General features: G+C 49.7%; 1 protein-coding gene across 6 annotated transcripts in view; it reads left to right on the forward strand.

Moving 5' to 3' along the window:
* MEGF11 (multiple EGF like domains 11) overlaps positions 1-18695 on the forward strand; it is a gene marked incomplete at its 5' end in the record, with an annotated part of 378890 nt that overhangs the window by 151358 nt on the left and 208837 nt on the right. For all 6 annotated transcript variants that reach the window (XM_079910943.1, XM_079910941.1, XM_079910942.1 and 3 more), the window contains one exon: positions 1037-1137. In XM_079910943.1, coding sequence (XP_079767069.1) covers positions 1037-1137 — 101 coding nt within the window. The remainder of the gene's footprint in view (positions 1-1036; positions 1138-18695) is intronic.

The raw sequence follows: 18695 nt of genomic DNA on the forward strand, positions 1-18695 counted from the left end.
CCTCCTTAGGACTCTGTCCTCACACCATTCATTCCCTTGTCCTACTGCTTCATGATGGCCATCCCATTAGCCCAGAAAGCCACCCCTTGGGAACTGGCACAGGGCAGTAGGTTAAGCCCAGTGGCTTTGAAATTAGAGTGACTTGCGTTTGAATTCTGCCTCTGAAACTTATTAGCTGTGTGACCTCGAACAAGTGATTTAACTTCCCAGTTTTCTCATCCAGAAAACAAAGGGGGAGAGTACATAAAACAAAATAAGAATAAAAACTCTAAGAAAGAAATAAAGGGGGCGTAATAATGCTACCTGCCTCAGATAGGGACTGAGTGATTTTGCCTATAAATCTCTGTGGCACAGGACCACGTCTCAACACTCAGGTCAGCATAAGAACTAGAACCCAGGTCTCTGACTCCCCGTCCAGAGCTTCTGCTCTCTGGATATTAGCTTCTTCCTCTGCAGAGCTGGTTCTGAGCCTTCCCAAGATGGCATGCGAAGCTCTTTCCCAGGGGGTGTTATTTTTGGTGGGAGGGAGATTAATCTACTGTCTGGGACCTAGTCAGACTCAGAGGGTCCTTTTGCTGACTTGGCTTCAGTTCTCCAACTGGGTAGACCAGTCCCCACAGGGCCATGAGCAATCATGGTTGGGGTGGTGGCAGTTGGCATAGAAACTCTCAGGGCCCAATTCCTATCAAGGTCACCCCATGGGCTGCTCCAGCCCTGGGTCTGGAGGTTTTCAGAAGTCCCCAGTTACTGTCCAGAAAGTATTTTCTGCAGCGCTTCTAAGTATCGCTCTGAAGGGATTGGCGGGAAGTCAGCAGGTGTAGCGAATGCTGCCGCCCTGTCAGCGATACGTTCTGCATCGCGATGGCCCAGACCCCACCATCGATTTTTCTTTATTGTGTTCCATCATATTCGAAGCCGCCATGCATTTTAAAGCAATGATTGAATGGCATCCTTGATATAGTTTAACACGAATATCATTCTAACAGGAGTGATTGATTTTCAATACTTTCAAGTGGCTTTCTTTTCTGTGCCGTAGGATCAGTTATAAGACAGCGTATCGGCGTGGGCTCCGGACCATGTACCGGCGGAGGTCCCAGTGCTGTCCTGGCTACTACGAAAGCGGAGACTTCTGCATACGTATGTGGGGGCTGCAGTGGGGAGGGGAGGGAAGGGGAACAAGGGAAAGGGAGGTAGGCCTGTTATCCAGGCCCTGGGCAGCAGGCCTCAGCTGACCTGAGGGCTCCAGAAATCATTGCCTGCTGCCGGTTCTGAGGGGATAATGGGTCTGGTGCAAACGCATTAGCACAGATTTGTCTATCAGATTAACCTCCTAAGAGGGTGCACGTTAGCACATCAGTTCTAGGCTTTGATGGTGTCAGGAGAGAAGTGGATTCTTCTGGAGTGGGTGCTCTGAGGAGCAATGGGGAAGAAGTGCTGAGCGCCTGGCGCAGAGCTGAGGTGCTCAAGAAGGAAGAGGTGAATAAATAAATGGATGGAGAGATGGCGAGATGCATGGATGGATGGATGGATGGATGGATGGAAGAGAGGAAGCAGGGAAGATGGGATCATTGGATAGCAAGATCGTAGCACCTAGAAGGAGGATGGCAAGAGTAAGCTCACAAGGAACTGGTTCCAGTAAATGAGAGGATTTCCAAAAAGGACTGGGAGACACTGAAGAAAAGGTGGGTGCATAAAGGATTCATGTCATCTCTTCCCCTGTTTGTCTACAGAAAACTGAAGCCTTAGTGCCCCCAGGGAGATAAGGGCTAAGTTTCTGGCAGCCACAGGCCCTCTGGGTGGAGGGCATTGTCATGCAGTAGGAGACACCCAGGAGCCTGCAGATCTGGGTTCTGGCCCCATCTTCCCAGGCATGTTACTTTGGGCAAGTCACTCAACCTCTCTGGGAGGATGATTGTAGGGCCCTGTTGTCAGAGTCTAGAGGACTCTTTCCCACTCACCATTGAACAGTAGACGGGGCCAGTGTGAAGCTTTCCATTGGGCATTAGGGGTTCCCTCAACTGCAGGAGAGTGTCAGAGTAGCTAGGAGCCCCCGTTTAATGACTGAGAGGAGAATCCAGCCCCAGAGCTTCTGCCTCTTCCTGTGGAGGCACATTTGGAGAGTGAATCTCCTTTTTAGTATTCTCCTTGCCATTCGGGAGGGTAGAGCAAGCTAGCACCAGAGAGAGAATTTGGGCAGAGCGGGCATATCGACGTTGGGAATGAAATGACAGTTTTCCCCTACTGACGTTACATCTCCCCTAATGCTAAAGAAACTCGATTCTAATTGCATTACAGGAATAAATGAAAAGTGCTCTCGAGAATAAGTGCAATAGTGATGGTTTCGCAGGAAAGATACAAAGATACTCACCCAAAGCAAACCCCAAAAGGCTGTTTCCCAGGAGCAGGGCAGAAGACTGGGCTGGAACAAGGCCGTGGCTGACACTTCACCTGGGATGGGGTTACTGGGGGGCCCAGGTGTAGAAGTGAGATCAGGTTGAAGGCTTTACTGCTGCTGCTCTGTCTGCTCGAAGCAGAGTGAAAGTCAGGTGTGGGGTGGGACACGGGATCTATAAAGCCTGAGCAGGATGGTTGTGAGTGGCCCTTTGGAGCTCAGGGCGCAGCGATGGACTCAGGGAAATGATAAAGGGATTTTGGACGTCAGCGTGGGGCTCCAGGAATGGATGAGCGCATCCCCTTTCTAATTTCTATTCGTGGATGTTGGGAAAGCTCTTGGAAAATGAAGAGCAGAGCAGAAGCAGAGTGTCCTGATTGTACAGGCTCAGTCTTGCTGGCCGGGAAAGGTCGCTTATAACCTCCCACATACTCCTTCTGTAACGGCCAGGGACTGCCTGCCGAACTGGTGTCACAGACCTGCCCACCTCCAGGGAGCCAAGCTAGAAAAGCCACTTTCAGGTCTGAAGGCTTTTCCTAGGAGGGCACAGGAGAGTTTCAGCAGCAAGATGGGGCGTTGTGGCATGCTGGGTGCTGGCAGTAATGGCACTGAAGGGCAAGGCCTGGGTTTGCAGCTCAGCTCTGCCAGTCCCAGCATCTTCCTCTTTACCCTCCTCGTCATCGCCTTCAGGGTACACACCCCATGCCAGGCACCATTCTGATCACTTTACATACGTTAACACATCAACTTCTTACAACAGCCCTCTGGGGTAGGTACCCTCATTTCTCCCATTTTACAGATGGGGAAACTGAGTCGCAGAGCAACTTAAGTAACTTGACCAAGATAACAGAACTAGAAAGTGATAGTATTGGGATTTGAACCTAGGCTCGTGGCTCCAGAGTCTGCTCTGAACCACCCTGGACGGGCTACTTCTCTCTTCATGAACCAAGATGTCACCTCTCAGAACGTCAGTTTCCATTCATGCAAAGTAGGAATAGTAACACCTACACCACCAGGCACAGCACAGGGTAGGGGCTTAATAAATGTCACCTCCCTGCTTCATGGCTTTGGGTCTTAACATCTTTTCAGCCTTGGCTTTTCTTTTAATTTCTCAGGGCTCCACGGACCCTCTCCATGGGAAAATGCGCACGACATAGAAAAACCTACACGTACACACAGTCCTTTGCACACAATTTCAGTGGGTTCATGGATCCCTTGAAACCCTTAAGGGTCCTCCAACCCATGGTGAAGAGCTTCTGCCATATGCCCATGTTTATCCACTCCATTTATATTTGTTGCTTCCTATTATGCAAATGCTGGGGAACGTAGATGCAAAAGAGAGACGGTTCCTGCCTTGGGGAGCCTGCTACCTGGTGGGAGGAGGTGGTCTGGTTCACGAATACATGCAACAGGGTGTTGTCGGTGCTTTGACAGGCAGCTCTATAAAGTAGGGTGTATAAAGGACTAAAGAGGAGGGGCTGTCTTTTAGCCACGCCCTCTTGCTGAGTGTTAAGGAGAAATCCGCTACAGACAGAAGAGGAAGCCCTTGAAGGGTGTTTCAACCCAGTATTTATTAAATGCCTTCTCATTCTGCTTTGCAAGCATGTTAACTGATGGGGCCTGATCAAGGGAAATGGGTAGGGACTAGTCAGAGTCTAGGTGGTCATGGGAGTGAGGAAAGACGTTCATGAAGCAAGTGGACCCTAGGGTGAGGTTACAAGAATAAACTTCTAGGGAAGGGCTTCCCTGGTGGCGCAGTGGTTGAGAGTCCGCCTGCCGATGCAGGGGACACGGGGTCGTGCCCCGGTCCGGGAAGATCCCACATGCCACAGAGCGGCTGGGCCCGAGAGCCATGGCCGCTGAGCCTGCGCGTCCGGAGCCTGCGCTCCACAACGGGAGAGGCCACAACAGTGAGAGGCCCGCGTACCGCAAAAAAAAAAACTTCTAGGGAAGAGTACAAAAATGATCGCAAACACGTATTATCTTGACCGAGAACTGCAGAATTTCACAGCCGGAAGGAAACTCAGATCATTTAATTCAACCTTATCACAGTACAGGTGAGACACTGACGTCCAGAGTGAGGAAGGGGCTTCTCCCAGGTTCCCAAAGCACAACAGTGGCAGGGCTGGACTTGAATCTGGGGCCACACACTCGGTCTAGATTCTTTGATGCCTCCAACTGTCTCTACTTCAAGTTCATTTCTTCATCTTCCTGGGTACCAGCTCGGTGCTAGGGCACTGTAAGTCATGTGCTGATTGACACTGAGGGGATGCAGTGCAGAGAGGGATGTCAGTGGAGGTGATTTTAGGAAGAAGGGGGAACACGGAATGAGGATCAGGAAGTTACAGGGTACAGAGTTACAGAGCATCACAGCCTAGGTGGCTTAAACAGCAGGAGTTTATTGTCTCCCCGTTCTGGAGGTTAGAAGTCCACAATCAGGGTGTCAGCAGGGTTGGTTCCTCCTGAGGGACCATATGGGAGGGAAGATCTTTTCCAAGCCCCTCTCCTAGCTTCTGGTAGTTCCTTGGCTTGTGGCCCCATAGCTCTCTTCTTCACATGGCTTTCTCCCTGTGAATGTCTGTCTCTAAATTTCCCCTTTTATAAGGACACTAGTCATATTGGATTAGGGCCCAGCCTGATGACCCCATTTTAACTTGGTTACCTCTGTGAGACCCCCGTCTCCAAATAAGGTCTCATTCTGTGTTGCCGGGAGTTAGGACTTCAGCGTATGTATTTTAGGGGGACACAATTCAACCCGTAACAGGTGAGTGTCAGCCGTTACCAGGACTCTGTCCTGCTTATTGTGATGGGAGGAAAGGGAGAGGGAACCAGCCAGTCCCCCACGAGCTTTGTTGTCTCTCTACGAGACAGGGGAGACCCCAGGGTCTGGGAACTTGTGAGAGGGAGAAATGGTAGTGAGAGGGTGAAGGATGGTGCCCAGGGTGCTAGGAGCACTCGTGAGCTGCTGCCCTGTAGCCCCTGAACCTCCATTCCTCCCTCTCCACCCCTTGGATGCCAGAAACCTCCAAGTTCACAAGAACCTGGTGAGAACCCATTTGATGCCAGAGTCCTCAGGACCCTGTACGAGAGCGTCACCTGTGCTCTGAGAAGGGACAGGGGGACATTGACCTCCCTCCAAAACCACCTTCCTGGAGACTGTTTCTTGGCAGGTGCTAGGAGGACGCTTGCCTGGGAGTGAAAACCTTGGTTGACTCTGCCACCAGTTTGCTGTGCAATCTTGGGCAAGTCCCTTTGCCTCTCTGGACCCACTGTGGCATAGGATGGCTCATCCCTGTGCATGGAAGGAGGAAAGATGAAACAATGAGTGAGAGTGTCCTGGAAAGCGTAAAGCTTGGTACAGATGCAGGGTGGCCTATTTTTCCTCCTCTTTGTACCATTTCCTCTGACCCAGAACTGCCGCCCTCATCCCAGAGCCCTTGGCAGCCCTTCTAGAACCATCTGCACCAGAGCTGCCCGTCCCCTCCCATTATCTACAGAGACAGCTGAGTCCTGGCCGCTCTTGGTTGCCCAAGCATCAAACGTTTCCTGAAGATCAGTGGGTACAACACATTTCCTTCTTTCTCTTTGCTTGCGACATAGGGCGGTGAGCATTTCAGGAAGCTCTGTTCTTTGAAAATATTGGCCCATGTCAGACTGGATGAGCTGGGTTATGCTGCGGTGATAAACAACACCCAAATCCCAGTGGCTTAAAACAATAAGATTTTATTTCTTGTTCATATTACTTGTCCATTGTGGGCCAGCCGGGGTCTGCTTTTTGTCAGTGTCACCCCAGGACCCAGGCTGATGGAGCAGTGTTGCTGGTTGGCTGGGCAGAGAGTAGAGGGCTCTGGCGGGTGTTGAAGGCAGAGGGCCAGAGATATTTAGTGAGTGGGATTAATGTTTATCACAGGTGCCATAGATGCCACAGTAATTACAATGCACCGTTCATGCAAATACGTTATTGAACACCTGATAACCTAATCTCAGAATCACCTGGAAGACTTGTTACCGTGCAGACTCCTGGGCCCCAGGCTCCGAGTCTCAAATTCAGAAGGTTTCGGGTGGAGCTGGGGAATTTGAATTTCTAACAGGTTCCCAGGTGATGCTGGTGCTACTGGAATGGGACCCACACTTTGAAAACCACTGGTCTTCGTTATGCTAAGTCATGGCTGCTGTGCTGACCTCAGCTTCCGGTCAATTGCAAAGAGCCCAGCGGGTTCTTCACAGGTGCATCCCCTTGGTATTCAGGGCTTCTCCTGATGGGTAACAGGAAGAGAGCACGTCTCAGAGTAGTCAGCAAGGAGGGGGAATTTCTCTACACAACCTCCCTGTCTCTTATTTCCCCTTGGTCAGAGTCTTCCCCCGTGGAGCAGTAACTCCCCCCCGACTTCCAGACCATGTAGTCTAGCCCTTTCAGTGGCTGCTGGGAATGCCGGAGCCCACCCGGGGGCCATGTGGTTTTCATCCGAATCCAGAAGCTGAGGGATTAGCCAGAAACTCCAGGTATGTGGCTGCTGGGCCGAGCTGTGGCCCGGGAGAGTGCTCAGCGTACTTGGGTACCTAGTTGGGTTGTCCGTCTGTGTGATGGTGGCTGAGGGGCAGGGAGCCACAGCAGAAGATCTGGGAGATTGGCTGCACCACAGGAACCTGAGGGGTGCGTAACTCCAGTAAGTGCCTCACGCCATTTTGGGATTTAGGTGCCCCTGCTTTACTGTTGCAGTTGTTTTGTACAGTGACTGTCATCTAAATGGAAATGTAACTCACGTTGACTGGTTTCTTTGCTCCCACCTCTTGCCTCTCACTTCTCCCTTCTTGGTTTGGCTTCATTGTTCTTGAAGGGTCTTTTTTTTTTTTTGCGGTACGCGGGCCTCTCCCGTTGCGGAGCACAGGCTCCGGATGCGCAGGCTCAGCGGCCATGGCTCACGGGCCCAGCCGCTCCGCGGCATGTGGGATCTTCCCGGACCGGGGCACGAACCCGTGTCCCCTGCATCGGCAGGCGGACTCTCAACCACTGCGCCACCAGGGAAGCCCGAAGGGTCTTTTTTTAGTGGCTCTTTCCAGAAGGGTCTATGAAGTGATCAACTCTTAAATGCTTTACTTGTCTGAAGATGCCTTTATTTTGCTCTCATGCTTGGTTGGTGGTTTAGCTGCTGATGGAATTCGAGGTTTTCAGTCATTCTCCTTCAGCAGTTTGAGAATGTTTTTCCGTTGTGTTCTGGACTTTGTCATTGCAGTGCTCTGCGGTTTCCCTAGGATGTGTCTGGGTGTGGGGTTATTTTTATTCATACTGTTGGCTCCCCAGAGGTATACATCTTCTTCAAGCTAAGGATTCATCTCCTTTATCAGTTCTGGAAAATTCTCAGGCATATCTCTTCAAATATCTCCTTTCCTTCATTCTCCCAGTTCTCTCCTATTGGAGCGCCAAACTGTTGGGCTCTCTCACTGCTGCCTCCTCTATCTCTCCTAAGCTCTAATTTTTCATCTCTTTATCTCTCCAGGCCGTATCTTGGACATTTTCCTCATATCCATTTGTTTCAAATCCTTTTGCTCTGCTAATTAACCTGTCTTTTGAGGTCTTAATTCCAATGATGACATGTTTCATTTCTAGTTCTCTTGTTTCTTTTTCAAATCTGCATGTTTCTTTCCCATGGTGTCCTATTCTTTCATTATGTATTCTAATCCTTCTTTTATTGCTTTAATTATTTTAAACATATTCCTTTTGTAGTCTCTTCAGATAATTCTATCTTGAGCTATTAGTTCTATTGGATCAAGTTCCTGGAGTATCAGTTCTCCTGTTTTTGGAGACAGCTGATTCTCCCTGACCATGGATTGTTTCTTCATATAGGTTGTAATTTTTTTTTCTCTTCTTTTTTTTTTTGCTATGAACTCTTTAGCCTTTTTGCCCCTCCGCCATGTCCCAGGTTGTGCAAGAGCCCCACACATTAGTTTTGCATTTTCTTATTAAGCACTCTAATGTTTTTCACTGGCTCATGACCAGTTTTTGCATTGATAATTTGGTTTGAGATTCCACGATGTGTGTGGTGAAGGCTTAGGGGTTTTCCCTTTAAAAAAAAATTGATGTGAAATTCACATAACATAATATAAACCATTTAGAAATATTCAATTCAACGGCATTTAGTGCATTCACAATGTTGTGCAACCACCAGCTCTTTCTAGTTCTAAGACATTTTCGTCACCCCTAAAGGAAACCCCGTATCCATTAAGCAGTCACTCCCTATTCCCCGCTCCTGTTTTTTGTTTCCTGTGGGAGACATTTTTCCTCATCCAGAATCCCTGTTTATTCTTAGGCTGGTTAGGCAGCATCTTCAGGCATCCCCTCCATGGAGCTGGCAAGTCCCAAGGCCCAGTCTGCCCGTGTGGGTGTTAACCCCCAGGCTCCCAGCCTGGGCTGAAGACTAGGGGTAGCAGCTAGCCAGGGCTGACGTTCCCTGGGCTACCTTAGCTTCAGCACCTGACCTTCTGCGACTGCTATAAACTACCCGCACCTTTTTCTCACACTTAGGGATTTACCTTTCTCTTATTGGAGTTCAGGTGTGTCTTTTTAAAACTATTTTAATTTTGCTTGGGAGGCATTTTTGTAGCAGGGGTGCCTGCATTAGCACTTTTTACCTTGTCACTGGAACTGCCCCTGGTGTATAGCGAGTGGTGGAGTGGGGAGACTTATAACCAGACCCTCTGACATTTAATTCAGTGCTCTCTTGGACTGACTGCTAACTTCCAACAACATAATAAAACAATAGTGTAACTTCTGGTGGTTTACCCAGCATTTCCCATACAGTGTATCACTTGGTCTTCACAGGCTGGAGAAGAGAGTATTACTGTTACCACACTGTACAGCAGAGGAAACTGCAGCTGGGTGAGGCTAAGTGATGCGTCCACCTGGACAGGTGCAGCCCAGGAATTGAGATCAACTTGCAATCCTGTACTTTCCCCCCCTTCAGTGGATTTTCTCTCGGCAGGAGAGACCTGTGGCCAGGAGAGGAAAGGGGGGGTGAAATAAGAGGGGAGGTGGAGAGGTTTATAGGGAGAGGAAGGAACTGAGGGCAAACCGGTTTGATTTTGAAATTTTGCTAAGGTGAGTCTGATAGGTGCCAGGATCAGGGTAGTGAGTCCTAGGGATTGCTGCGTGTGTGTGTGTGCGTGCGCGTGCGTGTGCACATGTGTACACAGAGCTGTGGGTCCTGTCTGAAACACGTAGCTGCTAGGTAAAATAATTCTCTGCTGACCCTCTAAGAGGCTCCCTAGGGAAGCCTGCCAGCTGCCGTCACCAGAAACAGTGCTGATGCCACTCCCTTGGGTCACCAACTCCTGGCACTGAGCTTTGCTACCTAGAACAACATTCATCCTTCCATTTGTCCAGCTATCTATCAACATTTATTAGATACCTGTGCCTTGAAGGCACTACGGAATCCTGGGAATAGAGAGACGAATAAGAAGCATGTGGTCTAGTGGGAAAAATGGGTTTAAATATATGTATGTGTGTATATATACATATAGTAGACGTATATATATAATACCATCTTTAACTTTTAAAAGATTTCAGCACAGTATAATAAGCACCCTTCAAATAAGCAGGCAAGGACACAGAGGGTGTGTCCAGGCTGGTGGTGGGGAAGGAATAGTTGCCTAGCTGCCCCGGCAGGTCCTCGCAGAGTAGACAAAGCTGGTGCAGCCACCGCCATCTCGTCGCCCGTCTGTGGGCTTAGGGCACTGATTTAGGATGCCCAGAGCGGCTGATTCACGCTGACCAAACATATAAAATACTGACACTTAACGCTGCGACTAATAAATTCACGTACAGTAAGAAAGAAGGACCAAAGACTTGCTCTTGTTCACTTGTGAGTACTTTTCAGGCCCTCAATAAATAATTGTTGAATGAGTAAATTCATGGTCCAGGCACCCCCAAGGCCCAGTGGGTTCTGTGGACACCCCTCCTATTAGCACCTGTTTTGGATTCCTTGTGTTTCACTCCAGGGCACCACCTGGCAGTGTGGGAAGTTTGGGAGCCACGTGGCAGTTGGTTCCATGTGCTCTGAGCTCACAGCCCCTGGGTCCCCTCTGTCACTCTGTTCCACTGGTTGTGATGCTGCCTGTCCCTCTCTCCCACTCAGAAGTGAGTTCCTGAAGCAGAGGAATCCTGTCTTCTACATGGGGTATACCCAGGGCCTGGTACTTATTGCTGAATGATCATTGAACAAGTGAGAGACTGAATGAATGAAATAGACTCGTACCGCAAATACTGAGAGACGTCTTAGGGAGAAGCAACCAGTTCTGTCTGGGGAATCCAAGGCCAGGGGGATCAAAGAAGACTCTTCGGAGGAAGTCAGTTTTGAGCTGAGCCTGAGAGATGAGTAGGAACTTGGCCGGAGGACAAGAGATGGGCAACCGTTAAGAGCCTGAGTTTTGAAGCCCACTCCTTCTGTGCGACGCTGAGACTGTTATTTCACCTCTCTCTCCCTTGGTTTTCTCATCGGTAAAATAAGCTAGGGCTGTGTTAAGTACCTACCTCTTTGGGCTGCCATGAGGATTAAATGAGTTACCGCGAAGAAAGCATTTAGGCCAGAGCCCAGCACAGAATAAGAGCTCGGTACATGTTAGCTGCTGCTGTTCGTATTATTTTTGTGAGGGAGGGCATTCTCTGGCAGAGGGGACAGGCTGAGCAAAGATGGAAGAGCAGACAGGATCAGGACACTTCCAGCAGGAGCACAGGTGAAAACGTGGCGGGAGAAGGGGCTGGGCCGGACTGGACCCTCAGCACCACACTGAGGAGACTGGACAATTTCATGAGGTCATTGAAGGGTTAAAGCAGTCAGTGACATGCTCACGGTGGTGTCAGGAAGCCAGTGCTCTGGGGGCAGTAGCGTGGAGGACCATGGAGGGGCTGAAAGACAAGTTAGGAGGTATGTGCAGGGGTGGGTGAGCCGTGGCCGTGCCCCTTGACTTTGGTCTGGCCTAGCCCCGAGCTTCCCTGCTAGCAGTGCCCCCCGCCCCCTGCAGCAAGTGCCGACAGGGATTTTTGTGCTGACACAGCTGGGGAAAGATGTAGGTGCTGCTTCTTCATTACCAGCTGCAGCTGTAACTAAACCTCTGCTATCCGGACTGGGCGGCCTCTGAGGGGAAGCCTTTATTAGTGTCAGAGCAGTTGGGCATTTATTTAAGTCCCCTTCCTGGTGTCCTGGGTCGAGTAAAGCCTGTGAAATAGCAAACCTGTCCCCAGCCTAACTCCCCACTTCTCTATGGAAACTGCTTAAAGGCTCCCACTTCCCATCTTCTGAATTCCCTCAATGTCTACAGAATACCACCTCCAACTTCTGGTCCTTGTTGGGAGTTTGCTGCTTCTCTGATGTTCTCACTGTGCTCTAAACCCCACGTGGCCTGGCCCCAGCTAACTCTGACCCCTTTCCTCCTGCGCTCTCCCTCCCATGCCGGCCTCCTTGCTCTTTCTGCCTGTGCCTCGTGTTCCCGCCTCAGCATGCAAGAAGCCCTGTTTGCTGTTGCCTCTGCCCATATGCTCTTCCCCCACACACCATGTAGCTCACTCCCTATTTCACTTAGTATCTTCTCACGTTATCAGAGTCTTTCCTGACCACCCTGTCTGAAATAGCAATCCCCTCTCTGACATCTTTGTTTGCCTTTATCTTGTTTTGTTTTGTTTTTTTTATTGCAATATAGTTGACTTACAATGTTGTGTTAGTTTCAGGTGTACAGCAAAATGATTCAGTTATACATACATACATATATATATATCTGGTTTTTTCAGAATCTTTTTTCCTTATAGGTTATTACAAAATATTGAGTATAGTTCCCTGTGCTATACAGTAGGTCCTTGTTGGTTATCTATTTTATTATTAGTGTGTATCCGTTAATCCCAGACTCCTAATTTATCCCTCCTTCCCCCTTTCCCCTTTGGGAACCATGTGTTTCTTTCCTATGTCTGTGGATCTGTTTCTGTTTTGTATATAAGTTCATTTGTATCATTTTTTTTCAGATTCCACATTTAAGCAATATCATATGATATTTGTTTGACTTCACTTAGTCTGATAATCTCTAGGTCCATCCGTGTTGCTGCAAATGTCATTATTTTATTCTTTTCTATGGCTGCGTAATATTCCATTGTATATATGTACCACATCTTCTTTATCCATTCATCTGTCGATGGACATACAGGTTGCTTCCATGTCTTGGCTATTGTAAATAGTGCTGCTATGAGATTGGGGTGCATGTACCTTTTCTTTTTTTTTAAATAAATTTATTTATATTTTATTTATTTATTTTTGGCTGCATTGGGTCTTCATTGCTGCGCAGGGGCTTTCTCTAGTTGTGCTGAGTGGGGGCTACTCTTCGTTGCAGTGTCTGTGCTTCTCATTGTGGTGGCTTCTCTTGCTGTGCAGCACGGGCTCTAGGTGCATGGGCTTTAGTAGTTGTGGCATGTGGGCTCAATAGTTGTGGCTTGCAGGCTCTAGAATGCAGGCTCAGGCTCAGTAGTTGTGGCACATGGGCTTAGTTGCTGCGTGGCATGTGGGATCTTCCCAGACCAGGGCTCAAACCCATGTCCCCTGCATTGGCAGGCAGATTCGTAACTACTGCACCATGAGAGAAGTCCCTGTATCTTCTCGAGTTAGGGTTTTCTCCACCTATTCTGTTTTTTAATTAGCATTGTCACTACCTGGCATAGAGACATAAGATATATATTTTTTATTTTCTGTCTCCCTAACTAGAACATATGCTCAGTAGGAACAAGGGACTTTGATTTGCTCCTAGATGAGAGCTCTACTCCTAGTACAGCACCTGGCATATAGTAGGTGTTCAGTAAGTGATAAATGAATGAACAAACAGATGAACTGTAAGCTTTTAAGGGCAGGAGCAACCTTTTTTTTTTTTTTTTTTTTTTTTTTTTTTTTTTGTGGTACGCGCGCCTCTCACTGTTGCGGCCTCTCCCGTTGCGGAACACAGGCTCCGGACGCGCAGGTTCAGCGGCCATGGCTCACGGGTCCAGCCGCTCCGCGGCATGTGGGATCCTCCCAGACCGGGGCACGAACCCGTGTCCCCTGCATCAGCAGGCGGACTCTCAACCACTGCGCCACCAGGGAAGCCCAGGAGCAACCTTTTAAAAACATGTCACTGTATGGTCTACAATGGCTTATATTGTGCCAGGCACATAGTAGGGACTCAGAAAATACTGAGTGATCAGGTACTTCTAAACTCTTCCAATTCTGCCTCGCCCCTCCCATCTGATTCAAGACTTCCCTCCCGCACCTCCCACTGCTGCTTTCTCTAAATGCTGTACCCCAGACTCCTTATCATTCTGAATCTCGCTTCCCCAGGGTCTCGTTGGGTCTGCTGATCTTCAGCACCCCACCCTGGCACCTGAATTCTCCACATACCCACTCTCTGGGACCGTGTATAGGCCGCTCCTGCTTCCTAGAACCCTTGGTCCTGTTTCCACAGTTTCTGCCTAGTGGCTTTTGGAGACTCTGCGCGTAGCTGCCTGGTCTCTGGGAAGCCCCACCGGACACCTCCGGGTCCTGATCTCAGCCCCTTTCCCCCACAACTGCCCTTACAACTGTCAACTTCTTTATCCTCTCTCTTCCTGGATGGTGAGCGTGTTGAGAGCGGAGGCTCAGGACCCCTCTATATCTCAAGCCCCCAGCCCAGGGCCCAGCAGGGAACATGCCTTTGCAGCCTTATTAATTAGAAGGAGAACATGTGGGCTGGCTTTTCCTGGGGACCTTCAAGGACCCCCAAAGGAGTGGTTTCTGGGCAGGGCCCTGAGACCCCAGAGTGAAGGGTGGCCTGCCCCAGTTAGGGTTCTCATCCCTACTCCCGCCATCCCCTTGGGTCCCCAGAGCTTAGTGTCACATGTGTGTGAAGAGTCTGGAGAGCCTGTTCCGGGGCTTTGTGGGGACTGAGTCTGCTGTCCCAGAACCTCTGTGTTGGGCTGAGCTTGCAGTCATGCGAAGGCAGTGAAATTTTTCCCGCAATGCCTTCTGATTTATTGAGCTCCTCCTTCCCTCCTGGCTCCTGGCCTTTGTAGCAGAGAGGTTTCAGAAAGTGGCCACTGCTGGGTTTCGTGGACGATGGACATGTGGTCCCCAGCCCTCCTCTAATGCTTGCTCTCTGATTCAGGACAGCTGAGTGGCTTCAGTGAGGGTGAAAATGGTGACTCAGAGCCTCCGTCTGCCCCCTGATGGCCACTTCAGTACTCTTGGCTTTGAAGGGCTCTGATCAGCTGCCCGTCAAGTGGGTGGGGTGGGGACAGGCTGGGGAAGCTGGCCACCTCCTCATGCGGGCCAGGCATCGGCCAACACTCACAGAAGGCTTGAGAGTCGGGTCCCGTCAACTTGTTGCAGGCACACATTCCACTGCCCCCAGCTTGTCTGTCCCTGGGGGTAAGAATGAAAATATTTAACTACAGGTATAGAACTTCTACCAATAGGGTTAGAATGGAATAGGGTCTTAGAGGCCTGCTGTGGGGCTGGGGGTTAACCCTGTAGGTGCTGGATTATGGGTAGATGGAGGGGGCTGGGAGAGGGGCAGTGGTGGCAACCACCGACCAACCAGAGCAGAGGTTTTTCAATATTTTAATACTCAGTACCCTTCTCCCCTGAACCAGAGCACCTGGGTCTTATTTGACCCTGGAGATGTAATATGTCTGGATCCTTGAGGAAGGGGCGTCTTAGCTTAAGCATCTGGTTGGGGGGGGGCACTGCTTTCAACCCATGAGAGGGGTGTCTGTGTGGCATCTAGGGCCTGACAATGTAAAGGTCAAAAGCACGGGCCCTGGCACTGGACTGCTGCCTCCCGCCTTTGTGACTGTGGGCAAATTACTTAGCTTCTCCGTGCCTCTGTTTACTCCATGGTAAAGTGGTGTAGCAAGAGTACCTTCGTCATGGGGTTGTTGTGAAGATGAAATAAGTGCATCTATGCAAACCAAGCACATGGCGAGTGCTGTGGAAGTGCTCGCTTTTCTTACGTGTGCACATGTATGTTCATGAGTGTTAGGTTTCACTGTGTGTGAAGAGCTCCCCTCTTATGTGATGTGTGCACATGCATGTTCTCAGCGTATACACTTGCTGTGTGTGTGTGTTGTGTGTCTGCCCATGGGCAGGGCCCCCGTACCCCATGTGTCGAGTGCACATCTGCCTGCTGTGTGTTTTGAGAGCTTGTGCGCACGTCTCCCTTGGCTCTCCTGAGACTCACCTGGCCCGTCATCCTTTCCCACTTCGCTTTCTCCTTCTCCTCTGCAAGCAGCCAGTGGTGCTGAATTGTCACCTAGGGAGCCAGACTCGCATCTTTGCTCTGGATGGAGTGGGAAGGGGGAGCCAGGCGACACTATCGATCTCATTCCCCGGGATGGAGACAGACCTGGGACCAAGGGCAAAAGCCAAGTCCCACCCCTGGCTGGGCAAAGAACTGGCCCTCTGGCCACCTTCACCCTGCGCTGAGCTGGACCGAAGAGAAGGAAAGAGGAAATCCCAAATCTGGAAGCTGGGGGTCAGGGGGCAACTTGAATGTGGCCCCTATCCCTTTGGTATGGCCAGGTGGAGGGACCAAGGCCTTGGCCTCTGTTTATCCACAAGGTTCCGTCCACCAAACTGCAGAGGCCTGATAGTAAATCAGCAGCGAGCGTGATTTAGAGTACTCTGTTTGCTCAGCTCAGCTTAGCTTTTGGCAAGGTAAATGCATAAGCTGCAGAAAATCTCTTTGAAACAAAGGTCGCAAATGCCCTTCAGTCCTCCCATAAAGGATTCTCCAAATTATATGGACTAGATTAGTATCTCTGTTACATAAAACCATTTCAATGCCTGCCTGTGGTCTTGGAGAATAGTCACTGGACAGACCTTTTGTTGTTTTGCCCCACCAGCGAGTGGTAATTGAAGATCTCCCTCTAAAAGTGTGTCAGGTGGAAAGAGCGGCTAATATACTAAGTGGAGGGGCCTTTGTTAGGGAGACTGATGCTTTGTTCTGCTTGTCCGTTTTAATCTTGTTTTTGTACAATGGATTTACATAAAGCACTACCAGCCGATATGATTCTGGGGAGGCATGTCTGGCAGGGCCGGGCCTTGCAGAAGGAGGCCACGGAGGGTCTCCTTTGCCTCTCTCTTCCTCCTCGCCTTGCTTTTCCCTTTCCTATTCTGGGCTCTTACCTCGATCCCAAGGAGCAGGCCCAAGCCCTGGGGCAAACTCTGTGGCTTCGTGGTGGTGGCTGCCTTTGTCTTTTTCTAATCAGAGCACACCCTCCTCCTTTTTAATTGCCTCTCTGCATGGAAACCCCAGAGGCAAGATCCAGGTTTGGGGCTACATTCTCTGCCCGTTGCTGGGTTTGAATCTAGCTGAGGTCTTCAGCCCTAAAGTCGAATGCCAACTAGTGCCTGATGGGATGGTTTGGGTTGGAGGGCTTCCACGGTCGGGGGCACGAAGCACTGTTGTCGGAGAGTCCTCCACAGCGCTGGCTTCTGGCTCCGAGCAGTGGGTCACTGATCCCTGGTTGGGAGGAGTTGGGCTTTGCCTTGAGCAGGGGGCCACCTCCTTGGGGCTTGAGGCCACTGTGGTGCTGGCAGATGTGAGCCCTGACCCGGCTTTCAGAGATGGAGTTGTCCGTCACCCATGCGGCTGTCATGTTGCTGTGCAACCGGGAGGAGGCGCCCACCCCTCTGGGCTTCCGCTCCCTCATCTGTAATGTCAGAGACCTATCAGCTCTGAACTTCTATGAAACAGGAGCTTCAATTATGGTGACTGAGGGGCAAAGGTTTTTCTCATTTTGAAGTCAGTGGGCAAAGTTAAGGCCAAGGGAGTATGGAAAATGGAAACATGCACTTGTAGTTCTTAGTGAAATGAATTGGAGGAAGAACCAAATAGAGGCAATGTGATTGGCAAAGAATCACGGAACAGTCAGAGCCCTTTGGAAGTGCTGTTTGCTTTGTTTCAAGGTGGTGGACATCCATATCCCTGGGATTATCTTGACAAGTTCCATGTGGGCGAGAGGTTCATAAGCTTTGCAGGGGCAGGACCAAGGGGCTGGTGCACAGGCTCCCTTCCCTGGCTTCCTAAAGAAAATGTCTGAAACTGTCAGAAAGAATAGCAAATACATATTACTGAGCGCGTGGTATGTGTCACACTGGGGTGGAGTCCTGGAGTGTGTAGGAGATGAGCTTTGTAAGTGACGAGGCGCCAGTCATGGCTCTCCTTGCTCCAGGGCACAGCATGGACTACAGTATTTCCACCTGGAGAGCGAAGAAAGAAAGTCTACATTTGCATGGTACATATATACTGATACAATAGAATACTACCCAGCCGTAGAAAAGAACGAAATAATGCCATTGGCAGCAACATGGATGCAACTAGAGATTACCATACTAAGTGAAGTAAGTCAGAAAAAGAAAGACAAATACCATGTGATATCACTTATATGTAGAATCCAAAATATGACACAAATGAACTTATCTATGAAACAGACTCACAGACATAAAGAACAGACTTGTGGTTGCCAAGGGGGAGGGGCGTGGGGAGGGATGCATTGGGAGTTTGGGATTAGCAGGTGCAAACTATTATATAAAGGATGGATAAACAACAAGGTCCTACTGTATAGCACAGGGAACTGTATTCAATATCCTGTGATAAACCATAATGGAAAAGAATGTATATTTATGTATAACTGACTCACTTTGCTGTACAGCAGAAATGAACACAGCATTGTAAATCAACTATACTTCAATGAAAAAAGAAAGTCTACATCTGCATCATCAAGGCCCTGGGTTTAGCCTGCAGGTGTCCCAGAGAGGGGTACCCGGAGGACCTAGCCTGCCAGTGATAGGGAGCTTCTCTGCCCACTGACACTCTTAATCTTCCATTGAGGAGGTTCGAGCATTCCTAAATCACAAGCTAGTCTTAAAGGTCTTTGCTAATAACTTTACAACTCAAATGGTGGAAGGCGTAAGATTTGTCTGTCTCTATCTGTTTTGAAATGACCCTCCATCAGAGGCACACAATAGGATCTCTGAAGGTCATTTCCAGCCTGGAATTCCAGGGTGTGTCTGGGTCAGGTGAGGACTCACCCTGCTCCCTTGATGAAGCTTTAAAACGCCGCTCTGACATGTGTCCAAACCAGGCGTGCAACAGTGTGGACGCCTCAGCTGGAGGTCTTAATTGCTTGCTAAGAGGGAGAGACGATTCTAAGATCTGGGAAGCTGCCTGGGGAAAGTGGTTCATTTCCCAGAGCAGGGTGCAGAGCGAGGGCAGCCATGTGGCCCAGCGGTGGAACAGCTGTCTCTTGAGAAGGAGC

The sequence above is a fragment of the Stenella coeruleoalba genome, assembly GCF_951394435.1.
Source record: "Stenella coeruleoalba genome assembly, chromosome: 2".
NCBI classification, from domain to species: Eukaryota; Metazoa; Chordata; class Mammalia; order Artiodactyla; family Delphinidae; genus Stenella; species Stenella coeruleoalba.